Source organism: Centruroides vittatus, unplaced genomic scaffold (genome assembly GCF_030686945.1).
Source record: "Centruroides vittatus isolate TY-2023 unplaced genomic scaffold, ASM3068694v2 contig_575, whole genome shotgun sequence".
NCBI classification, from domain to species: domain Eukaryota; kingdom Metazoa; phylum Arthropoda; class Arachnida; order Scorpiones; family Buthidae; genus Centruroides; species Centruroides vittatus.
In genome coordinates, this window is record NW_027122344.1 from 1,660,444 (window position 1) to 1,675,009 (window position 14,566).

General features: G+C 27.8%; 1 protein-coding gene across 12 annotated transcripts in view; it reads right to left on the reverse strand.

Moving 5' to 3' along the window:
* LOC136979043 (CLIP-associating protein 1-like) overlaps positions 1-14,566 on the reverse strand; it is a 196,749-nt gene that overhangs the window by 53,707 nt on the left and 128,476 nt on the right. For 11 of the 12 annotated variants that reach the window (XM_067274926.1, XM_067274923.1, XM_067274925.1 and 8 more), the window contains 5 exons: positions 10,900-11,037; positions 9,402-9,590; positions 6,121-6,194; positions 5,850-5,963; positions 357-452 (listed from right to left, as the gene is read on the reverse strand). In XM_067274926.1, coding sequence (XP_067131027.1) covers positions 357-452; positions 5,850-5,963; positions 6,121-6,194; positions 9,402-9,590; positions 10,900-11,037 — 611 coding nt within the window. The remainder of the gene's footprint in view (positions 1-356; positions 453-5,849; positions 5,964-6,120; positions 6,195-9,401; positions 9,591-10,899; positions 11,038-14,566) is intronic. The other variant, XM_067274927.1, reaches the window with a different exon arrangement.

Sequence of the window (14,566 nt, forward strand, 5' to 3'; positions counted from 1 at the left end):
AACTGTCATAACTTGAAACTTTCTAACTCTAAAATTTTCCCTGACTGATTCAAGTTAACCAAGTTCCAATGCACTGCAAATAAAGATATTTTTGTCTACTTTAATATGTAAAATTATTTTCAAATGTGACTTCTATTCTACAAAAATATTTATATTCCTCTAAGATTAAAATAAGCATTTTTATGAAAATTCTAATCAAAATATTTAAATATAATCATCAAAAAAGTAATTATAAATATACTAAAATTTATATTGGTTACATTATATTATATAAAATATTTTAAAATAACGAAATAATAAAAGTTTCAAAATTATGAATTCTTTAAATATTAAATATATTTTAGTTAATTACTTACGTTGTGACTGTGAAGTACTCTTTAATTTCATCCTTGCTAATCTTTCTGGAGATGTTACACCTCCAGACATTTCAGCACGTTTTGTATTAGGCCTTGCTAAAGAATAAAATGTAAAAAATTTTAATTTTAGGAAAACTTTTATATATACGTAATAATTTTGTAAACTCTTTTAAATGTTTAATTAATGTTATTTAACATTAATTAAACATTTAAAAGAGATTTTTGTTAATTAATTAAACATTAGATGTTTAATTAATTAACAAAATTTAGATGTTAAAACATTAATTAAACATTTAGATGTTTATCAAATTATTCATAGGATAAATTATCCTACAATGTAATAAAATAAAATAATATAATATAATGGAAAAAACTTAAATTTCACACAGGTAAATAATTTCATTTTACAAAACAAAAACTAATGAATAGAAAGATAAAATAACTGTGTAATGAAATATTAATAACTGAATTAAAGAAAAAGTACTCTTTCTCTTAAGATGAAAATAATATAATAAAGGCCAAATCACAAATACCCAATATTCATGATAAGGGGATGTGAGTTGCTCGTCTGGTGTGTGAGTGAACTTTTGAAAGTAGCTGATACTTAGTATACTAAAATACAATTGTGTCAAAGGAAGAGGAATATGTTCGACGGTAAAATAGAGAAATTGGCGAATGGTTTATCCCTGGATTTGATTATAACATTGTTAATAATTGCTGGAGTTGAGCCCAATCCAGGTCCTCTCCCCTGTTCCCCACAACAAATAAGTCATCAGGATATGCAAAAGAAGGGGCGTGGGAGACCTCGGAAGAAAAGCTCCAAGGACGAGGAGAAAGAAAACCAACAAGTAGAAATTTTAAGTATAGATTACCACCAAATAGAAGAAGAGAGTAAACAACCGTCTGTATTCACGAAAGAACCAACAATTCGTGATTATTTTGAACCAGTAAATGAACCGGAATTACAAACTGCAGTTAAATCTCCATATACATTGCAATCTATTTACGAGCTAATCCAGGATAATTTTTGTCGGTTAAATATCGAGATTCAATCGATTAAATCTGAGGTAAATATATTGAAAGAAGAAAATAAGTGTTATAAAGAGGAATTGACGGAAATTAGATATAAGCTACAAGAATTGGATAAAAAATCGGAAACTAATGACCATCTTAAAGGTATGTTCGAATTTGAGTTTGACAAATTAGCAAATGAAAAGACTAAAAAGAACATAATTATTATAAATTATCCATTCGCAACACTAGATTATTTACAAGAAATAAATTCATTTATTAATAATGAATTAGAATTAAAAAATGTTGAAATAGAAGGATTAATTAAATTAAATAGCAGTAATAATAAACCTATTGTTAAAGTAATCCTAGAGTCTGTAAATATAAGGAATTTAATTCTTAAAGAATTTTGGAGAACGAAACCGAATTTAGTTGGTGAGAATGAGAAAAAAATAATTTTTACTGCCGATTTATGTAGGAGATCGAGGATAAGGAAAAAACATTTACAGGCCAGAATTAAACTAGAAAAGTTAAACAGGAAAAAAATAATAGTACGAGATGATTATTACATAAAAGATAACTTAGTATATACGTACGATATTGCCTCAAATAAGATCATCCAATTAAATCATTTTTTAGGAGATGTTTGACTGCAGAGTTAGGAAAGGAAGGGGAAATAAGGTGTAATACATCTAATTCTGATTCAATTGGAAATAATTTACAGTTGGTTCAAAACTCTATCATAAGTCTGGATGATAGAGTCAATGATGTTAGCAATAATAATTTTGCATTTATAAGATATACTAATAACGTTAGAGACAAATTATTTATTAGTTTTTGGAATATACAAGGTCTCCGGGGGAAAATGCATAGAAAGTCAGTAAAAGAGTATATAAAATCTCAAACGATATGTGGCTTCACGGAAACCTGGATTGTTAATCTAAATAAAGAAGACGAGGAGGTGTTAAAACGTGAAAACACGGTGTTGTTCAGCGGAGCTCAGAGGAAGTGTGGAAAGGGTCGTCCAGCGGGTGGATTATTGCTGTTAATTAAGAAGAATTTTGGGCAAAGATAAAGAACATCCAGGTTCATTTCCGGCTGTTTAACTCTATAATAATGAATTCCATTGGCTATGCGGCCCCAATTTGGAGCCTTACGAACTTTCAAAAATTAGAAGTTGTCCAAAATAGGTTTGTACGCAAGATTTTTTTGCTGGATTACAACACACCAGGTAGCGTGTTAAGACTGGAATTAAGCAGGTTTAGATTGAGTGCTACTTTAATAAGGAGATACATGAAATTTTTATTTAAAATAAGAGACGCTCGAAATCTTTCAACTGTATTATTATACCAATTGTATCGAAAATCTTTGATTAAAGTACAAAGCAAAAACTGGGTGTCACAAATTGCACAAATTTTAAAGCGCTTTGGATATTCTATTAAAATATTCCTAGATTTACCTGAAATAAGTGAACAACATTTCCAAATGTTGATACAAAATGTGCTCGAAATCTCTTTATCACAAGACATAGAAGACATATTCACAAGAGAGAAAACTGATTGGTATAACATAATTCTTGAGTATCCATTTATTAATAACTACATGTTAACTAACCTGGCTTTTAATGTTAAAAGATTTTTCATACAACTCAGAATAAACAAAGAATTAATATTAATTAATAATAATTTCATTGAGTTTTCAAAGAGTATTTGCCCAAGGTGCCAAAAAATAATTTCAAAATTTCACATGTTTTGTGGCTGTAAAGATGCAAAGGAACTAGCACACAATCTTGACTTGCATATGTTAACAAGGTGCACTAATGAAAGAGCAATGTATGAAATATTCCATACAGCCAAGATAGACATAATTTATAGACTATATAAATATGCCCACAAATTTTTAATGTAACAAATTCATTGAATACATAAGTAATATAAATTAATGGTATTGTATGTTATAGAACCATGTGTATGAAGAAAGTTACCAGTTGCAGTATAGGTTAAATGACTTTAATTGATGTTATTAAAATATTATAATTGTAACTAAATGTGAATATAATGCTTGGTTTGACTTTGTTGCTAGTGTATTTTTTAACATTAATAACAATTGATTGTTGTCAAAAACATCCTTTGTAACTGGCTATCGCCTTATTACGAATAAATTTTGAATTGAATTGAATTGAATTGAATATTCATGATAAAATAAATAAATACTTCTAGCAGTTGTAATGCCTTTAACAAAATTATCTATCTATTCTAAACTGTTTATGAAAAAACAAATTATAAAGATAGCATTTTAAACAGCCAATATTATTTTCTTCTAGGCTTTAATAATATTACAATAAATACTTTTTAATACCACAGTTTTCTGCAGACAGTCCATGGAATATCTGTATTTAAAAATCAAACAGAAAGCAGATGCATGTTATGCAAGGATGCACGTTATCTGCTAACTTTAACTTGCAAATTTTGAACTCTTCTAATAACTTTTCCACTATCTAAACTTAGCAAATGTATTGATATGTTGAAAACTGAAAAAGCCTTTGCACACTGCAGACAAATTCATCTATCATCACAATATTTCCTGAAAGACACACATGTAAAATTTGCATTTTGTTCTCTCTTGATCATTTACTGTACATCAATCCATGCTTTAATTAATAATCTTAAACTTCAACTGAAAGATAATACTTTTCCAATAATTTCTCCTGTCTATATAATAACTCTCAGGAAACTATTCAGAAGTCATTTTAGAAGTCAACTGCTGATTTTGTTCTGTTTAAGATCTCTTTATTGAATGAAATGTTCAGAAGCTGAATAATCGAACACTCAAACATGACATCAAATAATATTGATATTAAAGTTATTTTTTTATTTAATCATAAATGTTTGACTCTGTTGAATACTTTCCTGTAATCTATGCATGCTATATGTGGATTTCTGTGTTGTCTGTATAACTAAATCTAGTTCTTTGCACCCCATATGGTATCTACAACAGCCTTTTTGTTATTTGTGAGAATATCAATTATTCAATATGCTAGTGTATTTTATTTGTGAGGCAACCCAACAGTTCAAAATTTAAAGGAATATACTAGGAATAAAAGAATTTATTCCAATTTAATAAAAGTCAAAATACCTACAGGGAATTCAACTTAAGTTATTAAGTAAGCCTACTGATGCATTTTGGTTAAAAATTAATAGATTTAGAAGAAAACAAGTTTCAAATGTCAAGATAATAGATATTCATAGTGCTTGTTTTATAAAACATATCCTATCATTCAAACAAAGATTGTCTAAAAATGATGTTTTGGACAAAGAATTTATCATGGATTAACTAAATAGAGTAATTGATTCTCTCAAAAAACTATACTGCAACAGGTCTTGATTTGATTCCAAATAGTTTCTTTAAAGAATTTTTTGGACTATTTATAACAGCAGTTGATTAAATTATTTAACTTATTTTATAAATATTCTACTTTTCCACAAAATAGGAATGAAATTAAATTACAAATGGTTTTTAAAAAAGATAATCCTTTAATTCCTGAACATTACCATCCTATAACCTAGTTGTCTACTACTAAGAAATGTTTTACATCATTACTTGCTGAACATTTTTTCTTCAATTGTAAATAAAAATTTTTTTCCAGAATGCAATTTGTCTTTTATTTAAATAAAGAGATGACTATCTTTTTACATCATAAATTATTCAATTAAATTTAAGTAAAAAATGTCTAATTGAATAATTACATGTTTATCAATGTAGACAAGACCTTTAACTGTTCATGTTCCTGTTTTACATTTGATGATGAATCAGTTACATTTAAGAGAAGCAGGAAAATTATTCTTTAATGCAATATCAACTATATTAGCAGAATATCATACTTTTATCTCATTTTTATTTATCTAGATAATATTATTTGTAATAATGTTGCTTTCTCAGGTAAGTAAGTCTTTTACAATGTTTTAATTTTTTTTTTTTTTTTGGAAATTAGTTGGAATTACTTGGATGAACTGGGAATGAGTTAAATTTATCACAAAATTAATGGAAAACATTTCCTAATATCCAAATTCAATATTTGAAATCACTTTCAGGAATGCATTAACATTTGTATAACAGTATATGCTTGTAGTTGAAATTTTATTAATTTTTAAAACTTAAGTAAATTTCTACTGCATAATATTCCAGGTTAAAACGTCATAATCTCTTAACAATCTTATTTCTAAATAAATAAGTTTTTGGAAGATTTAATGATTCATTTATCAATTTAATTACATAAAAACTGATTATAAAAAATCTTATATTTACAATAATATAAAATAACAATAGTTTAAAAATATGTTCTATAATGCTTTCAAATTCTAAATTGGTTAAAACATTTTTGAAAAGGAAAACTAAACATTAATAGAATTAAACCAAAAACCAAAAAAATTATATTAATGTTGTTCCTTTTGAATGGCATTAAAATAAACTATTTCAACTTACGCAAAGATGCCACAGAACCTTTAGTCATAATTGCTCTTGCTCTCACTTTAGCTCTTGTAGCAGCTGCCAAATCTATAGCACTTGTTGACCTCAAAGGTGACTTTATATTATTTTCTGCATGCATATTACCAAATAAAAATTTAAACAAAAAAAGTAAAATAAATATTGTATAAACAAAATAAAAATTCCCCCACAGAACTTCAGAACTGAATTAGCAATTAAAAAGAAAAATAAAATAATAAATCTCAAAAAAAAAAAACAACTGACTTACCAGGTTCACTCTTTGGACTAGTAAGTATTGGTATACCAGATCTTCGTGCTGAGTTTGCAGATGTCATAGAACGACTATGAATAAAAAACTTGTTATAAAATTTTTATATATTAAGTAAAAAAATAGTATTTAAGATTATTTAATATATCAAATATTATCATAATTTCCTGCATTATCTGTGTTTTAAAGTCAATTTTAAAGCTGGTACAGGCTATCTGTGAAATTTAAATTTGCAATTATGAGCTCATTCCATTGTCTGAACTTTCTAAAAAAGAAAAAATCTATTATGTGCCACCCATATTAATCTGCCATTGTAACTCTTTTGGAAACTATCAAAACATGTATGAGTATGACTCAGTTTTAGTTTCTCCTGTCTCCTCTGTCAATCTATTTTAATTAGTGCCTGAACACTAAAAATTTTCAAATCCAGATATTCATATTTTTGTTACCCAGGCATTTGAAATATTTTGAATAATGTATGTTCTCAAGTCATTTTGTACTCAAAGGCATACAGTGTTTTTGACTTTTCAAACTTCATATTAATTTATATTTTCTCTTACAATTTAACTATGTTTCATTCATTAATTTTTTCCATTACTAGAGTGTAACTTTATATGCTTTGTTTAAAACCTCACAAACACACCTATTGTATTAATTTTAACTTTAATTTTTATTTAAACATGTAATAAAACTTATTTATTACAGTGTAAAAATCATATTACTTTAAAATCACTCAAAATCAGACTGTGTAAATTATGATTTTACTGTGTATATTTTATAAAGTTGTGAGTTCCAGGGCTAGTTTGTTAAATTAAATATTAATTCAATAAATTTGTTAAATGAAAAGCACAAAAAAGTAATCAGATTCTCTCCATGATAACACTTCCTTTCTAAATGGCTCCTCTTCCTGGAGCAACAATCCACCCAGGGAAGTAGAGAGTAAAATACTGAAATGGACAACGAAGAAGTTATCCATCCAACATTGACTTTTTTTGGCAACATCTTGATTTGGAAAAGAGGACAAAAACACATGAAAGGACCAGAAAAGGTCAAAAAGGTCATCCAGTTTGCCAGATGCCAGGTCAGTCCAGTTTAGCAGTTGTCCCTCAGTCCAGTTTCGGTCCCCAAGTCTATCTCCTCACTGTTCTCCCTGTCAGCTCAAAATCCTAATAACAGCAGTTTCCATTCCAATCCTCGTTCACCATAAATTAATCTTCATTGAAAAGGACCAATTCATGAATATCAAAGACATCAGTCATTTTATCAACTAGGTATTTATGAGTCCACGAACATATGTAAACTTGCTCTCTCACGGTTAGGTGGAAATAGTTTATTAGTTCATGAGATAATTTCAGGATTAAAAAAGGGCCATCATTAAGTGTATTTGGATTATTTTATATTGAAGGTTGAATCATTTTGCTTCTATTAGATGGCTTTATCTTCTGTATAATTTTATATAATCCAGTTAAATAAATCTAGTTTATTTTAGTTAATTTTTGTAGTTGAATGCATTGCTTCTGGAGCTCCCTGCCTCTCTTATTTCCCTCCTCCATCCCTTACTTCATAAAGTCCCACATTTTGCTGTTCATGCATGTATAAATGGCTCCCGTGAGTGAAAAGTCACAGGTGATGTCAGACCTGACCCAAGGGAGTGCTGCCTTCCTGTTCAAAGAGTAATAAATTATAATACAGATGTTTATTTTCTTTTACTGAGAATTACTCATAATTTTGAAAATTTAAATTCTATATTAATTTTAAAAAAAATATTCTAATTGATTTTATGGAGAATTATAAAACAACAACAAAGAATAATAATGGAAAACATCAGGGTCAGCCATGAAATTAGTTCAGACATACCCATAGTATAAGAAAACCTTGTTTAAAGTGATTAATTAATCCAGCAATTAATGCAAACTAAGCAAAACTGCACTAATTGAATATATTAAATAACAGAAATAATTATAATTATTCCATTTATATACCTAAATTAATACATGTAAGCTATGTTAGAGGATAAATCCCTTAATTGTAACATTCTCTTGTTTTCACTCCTGCAATGTGTTGTATCACTTGCAGTGACACAATTATACCTTGTCACATTTTCAACAGTTTAATTTCTTTTTCTTCCTCTCAGACTGAAAGAAAATATTACAGCCATCATAGAAAAAAAATTACATTAACTAATTAATTGCCCATTTACAGCATGAAATAGTATCATTTCATTCAATCATGTTAGATGATTATTGCTACTGTATATCAAAGTTGCATTACATGAGGATTTCCTTATAATACGATATCAAGTACCATATTTAAATTTTAAAATATTTTGAGACTTTAGAATCATTTGTAATTATGCAAAATTATGAAGTTTATAAAACAATTTACAATACACTTAATAATCTAATATCAATAAAATTTGAAAATGTTAACTCTTTTTGAACCCCTCAGACTCTGAATTTGAGAGCAAGTGTTAATGAATTGGTCTAAAAATGAAAAACTACAAAAGAAATGCAACTGATAAATTTATCTTTTTATTACAACTTTAAATGATGAATTTGGTTGTCAAAATGATGAATTTGGTTGTCAAAACAAAAAGTTAATTTCTGATTAAGTTTTCTTCTAGTTTATTAATATTTTAATAATTCAGGAAGTTGAGTTACATAGATATGATTTTTATACTTGTTTGAATATTTAATCATACCAGCAATTTTAAAATTGTTCTAGTAGCATTCTAATTTTTTATCGAATGTTTTGACCTGAAACATATCCCAATTAGGATCAAAAGTGCTTATCATTGCACATTTATACTAAAATATATTTGCTAATTTAATTTTCATTGGTATTTACTAAATTCAGGAAATTTATTGTGGAAAATTTTTTTAAAATTTACACTTTTGTAACAGATAAAACGATTTATTAATGAATGAGAAAAAGCAGGTTCTTATTATTATTTTCAGTCATGTAATTTTATGATTGTGTTTTAATATTATTTGATGAAGTATGCATAATTATTAATATTTTTGATACCTAATGCACTTTAGGTGGCACTATCTCAAATACTCTGTTTTACTTATTTTATAATTAATATATAATGAATTGCTAATAAAAATAAAATAAATGAAACAAAGAAAAAAGGAAATGTCTGAGATGCTGTCTTTTAAACTGCATATGGCTTATGGTGCATGTTTTCAAGCATAACTTTGAAAGTTTTTAGCAATTTTCTACAGGTTATATGCAGGAAACTATGATACTTAATATATAATAATATACAATTATTTTACCTCAAATTTTCTGATGATCCTCCATGAGAATATACATTGCTACGCTTTGTTGTGCTGTTTAATGAATTGTTACTGGATGATGTACTCATAGATAATTCACCTTGAAGCATCCTCTGTTTACTACTATCTAATGATGTTAAAAGATTATCTGCTTGTTCCTTAAAATGATCTGCAAATCCCCAAAAAGCCCTAAAAAAATTTTTAGTGTTAATTTAAACAGGAGAAAATAATTAAGCAAATTTTATTTAAATAAAAAAAATTCAAACAAACTTTAATTCCATAAAAATTACTTCAGATAAATTTATAATTAAAATATTAATAACAAATATTTATTTTATTAGGAATTAACAATTATTAATCTAATAAATTTGTTATAGAAAGAATGTAATTTTCAGTACAATACAAAACAAACCTACTTTAAATAAAAATAGAGAGAATTTAATATGAATTTAATTTTGATTTAAATTTTATGTTAATTAATTCTGTACATATAGTCACTAGCTATAATTGTTGAGTTTATGCTTTTTATTTGTGCTTGTTATGCTGTGTACATTTATTATCAATGAGTGTCTAATCTCTGAACTAGTATTTCAGCATGCTGATATATGTGTGGTATAACTTGGTGTTTGGTATGTTCAAGCATTGTTTGTAGAATAATGTTGTGCATAATTGTTCTTTACTGGTCAACAACTTTGCTCTGTAACAGTGAGATGTTGATATTTTGTGTTAATTTGTTATGTAGTTGTTTGTATGCTATGATAAGTTTCCAGTTTTGTGATGGCGTGGAAGGTAAAGATGATGAATTCATTCACTCTTGTCTTGAATCCACTTCATCTACTGATGTTTTTCTGAACTTGGTGGTCAGTGGATGAATTGTCACTGAAGAATTCATTATTGTCAGGTTGGTATATGTTGTCCATTGTGTGTGAGTGAAGTGGTGAATGTATGCATGTTTGTGATGCACTAGCTGTACTTGAACTAATGCTGCATTCATTACTGGTGGCCAAGAGAGATTGTGGTACACTTTTGAATGTGAGCCTTTGTCTAATCCATTGGCATAGAACTTATTAAACCAGGTAAATTCCAAGCTGGTCACAATCATTTTTTCCCCCACAGAAGTTTAAATGCTTACATACCTAAACCAGGTATTTATAAATCAGCTGCAAATGCTAAGGGAAACAAACACTGTTTAGATGATGCCTGCTGTGGATCAAACAATGCTTGTAAGTCAGTCTTCGCTTCATTTCTCTCTATAAACCTTATTAGTATGGATGGTCTTATTGGAAGCCTATGGTCTGCCAGCATTGCTCTAAGGTTTATTATAACTACTGATCTCGCTCATGCTGACAAGGTGACAAGATGACAAGTGAAAGAGTATCATTATCAGCATCATCATTAAATTTGTTTTTGCCTTATTACTGTAGTCTTAGAATGGTATTCAATTAATAATCAATTTTACGTGAAAATAACATTGTATTTTAACTGTCATTTGACTTACTTTCTTGAAAATGCTCTTGCTTCAGGATCAGCATCATTTATTCCTTTTTTAATTGCTTCTTGAAGAAGAGAGGTATGTTTTTCTAAAGTATGTGTTGGCCAAGTATGTAGTAACTGATCTAAAAATTCACAACAAGATCTGAAACATAATTAATTCATTTTAAATATTTTTAAAACACATCTATTTAATAAAACTGTGCTTTTATTATTAATTAATTGTGAATTTAATTAGGAAATTAGTGGTTAATGTAAATTACATTTATGAAATTGAAAACCAGCAAAGCATATTAATAATACAGTAGAGCATCAATTATCCAACTCAATTAAGGACTGGGGTTGGTTGGATAACTGAAAAAACGGATAACCGAAAAGTATGAAAAAATACATTATTAGTATGTATAGTAGTATATTAGTATATCCCATGTAATTAGTATATTAGTATATCGCTATTAACCCACTTTGCGTTGAATTTTCATCGATGTTAAGCCTAAGAAAATTTTTTAAAAATAATAATTGTTGCTATTGTATTGTTAAAAATTATTTCTTTATTTTGCACAAAATAAATACAAAAATAAAGACAAAGTAGAAAATTAAACAGTGTTTAAATACTGTTGCAAGCTAAAACACGCAAAAATAATATTAAAGTAGCCAAGACATAGCCAAATATTGTAGTGCCACATCACTAGCGAACAATTGAATTTGCAGACTAGAATGTGATAGGTTAACCAATGTGACGGTTGATCGGGGGTCGGATAATCAATGCTCTACTGTATTGATTTTCTAAATAAATTCAGTAGAATCTCATTTTAACAGATTGCTCAGGCAGCCGAAAATCATTCGTTGTTCTGAGAATCTGTTACATTGCAAACAATAGCTTTCTCACACACCTAGGAACATATCCATTATTTACCCCTTACACATAAGAAATATCAGTAATTGAAATTATTCAAGCTCTTGAGATCTATATCCTTTATTCTATGGAAACATGTATGTTACAATATCGTACATTATGCCATGTATGTGTACAACAAAGCTGATGGAAATCGTGTAGCATAGAAAGAGGCAGAGTACAGAATGTATGCTCATTAGCATTTCACTTGACTTCATGATTTGTTAAAAAACTTGGTTTATTTTGATGCCACTTTTCTGCCTGTTGTATACAATAACTGCTCGGTATTAGCATTCTTGTACACCTGTTCATTTATGCTGAAAGTCATCAGGAAGGTATTCATGACTTGAAAATACTCAATGGCCTCATTAAATTTCAGCATTATATTTGTACCAGCATCAGAATGTTCATTAAGTGGCTTCTCCTGAATCATATCAGACTGCTAACTCTCTTTGTACAATTTTTCAATTGTATGTATCCCAGATGTAAAAAGTGCATCATTGAATGAACTCTACAAATTCCCCAAAAACACCCAAATATTAAGTATACGTTGGAAAAACACAAAGTTTACAATAGACGAGGCTAGAAAAAAATCCATTATTCTGAGTTACAGATCTGCTAAAAGGAGATAAAATTGGCAGGACCTGGGGGAAAAAATCTGTTGTTCTGCAATCCATTAAAACAAGATTCTACTGTAATAAAATGTTCTTTGTTTAAGGGTTATGTTCCCTTAACAAATAATGTTTTCTGTTTATAAGAAATAAAATTTATAGACTAAATAGAAATATAAACAAAGAAAAAACTATTTAAAATTTATAAGCACTTCAAATTCTTATAATCATAAAACTTATGAAATCAAAAATTTTATGAGAATGATTATTGAATAGAAGATGAGAAAAATATATAACAAAAATCTGTATCATATTCAAAAGAGTAAAAAATCAAACTGTTATTTAAGCAAATAGCCAATTTCAGTGTCTCTTATTTAAACTTTTATATATAGAGTATTGAAAATATTTACAAGTCCTTTGATGGACTTGATACCAATATCTAAGTATACTGAGAAAAACACATCTTTCAGAATTACAATATTTATCAATGAGCACAAAGTACTTTTGGCAATATATTGTTATCTTCACCAGGCAATCAAAAATTCTATTTAGGACACAGAAGATACATATTTGATTTCTGACCAAAATTTAACATTAAAAATGCTTCTATGTAATGTGGATAAAATTTAAAAATTCGAAAAAACTTGCATAAGAAAGTAAACAAAAGACATTTACAATAAAATAAAAAAGAAATGTTACATTAAATAAATGTAATAGTTACAATATTATATTCTTGTTGAATTGAGTAAGCACAGCTCATTTCTTTACAAGCAAATGTCATTGGATTTAAATAAACTCCTCTGAAAACATTTGACCAATCTTAATCAAATTTGGTATAGATATCAAGTCCATGTTTACAATTTGGGTAGAATTTGCAATTTAAATTTTGTAAGCTGTTTGGAATCTTGATTGGATCATGTCCTTGGGAAGTATAACAGAAAAACTCTGCCATAGACTTAAGCTGGGATTTTGAATGCGTATAAAATACATACAGGTAGTTCAGTTCTGTTTACAAGTGTAATCAAACATGTCACTCAATTTTTGCATGACATTCCTTGAGTTTTAAACAATTTAACATGATAATCAATTTTAGACTCCAGCTTAACAGATCTAAATTCATTTGTATATTCATAAACATTACTGGCTGGCAAGACTAAATAAGATAACAAGTAATTAAATATAAATTAATTAAGTTGTTATGAAGCAAATTTCAAAAGGAATTGAGTTTGAAAAATCAGTCACTAAATCAGATAACATTGCTTCTTTTTTGAAACACTAAATTTGTTAAATCTTACTCAGCTCAATTTTTGCAAATGTTGAAACAATGAATGCTCTCCTAGTAAATGTTAAACTTTCCTCATCAAAAATTTTTTGCTCAATTAGAAAGTTTTTTCATCATGTATTTAGTACAAAACAGAATAAGTTTTTTTGAAAATTTTTGCAGAGTTAAATTACACATCCAAAAATGCTAAAATTTTTAAAAAATATAATGTATTAATATGAATATTAATTAATACTAATGTAGGAAAGAGAAAATTTTTATTCTATTCCAATATTTCAAAATTTTGTTTGCCATTCTGCATTTGATTTTCCTGATGCTAACGAGCTTGTACATTGCTGAAAGTATTGGCAAATTTTGTTAATTCATATGTTTTGCTTATTTATTAAAACATTGTGTTAAATGTCTGGAGTCAGGTAGTACTTTCTATTCCAAAGTTCATGAAAACATTTTTTGAAATAAAATTTTATATATTGTTGAATATCAAGCATTGGGAAAGTTGAAATTGTTTTCATAAGTAAGGAACTTATCAGCTGAAGGGTAATTAAGAAAATTCAAACTGAAAAGAGATGATAAACTCAAGATCTTGATTCTCACAATGAAATCAAACCAGACACAAGTTAAATGTCATTGATAGAGTTTTCCTAATAATAATTACTATTAAAACAATGAACACACTAACCTTATATTTCTCCCAGCATGATGATGAACAATTAACACAGAATGAATGCTTTTGGTCTTCTAAGACCTGCTTCAGGTTGTGCTAATTTTTCCACCATTTTGCTGGGAGAAATATAAGGTTAGTGTGCTTTCTTGATTTGTGGAATATAAGAAGAGTGGAATATATTATTATTATAACTGGCATATAAAGTCACAATCATATACTTCC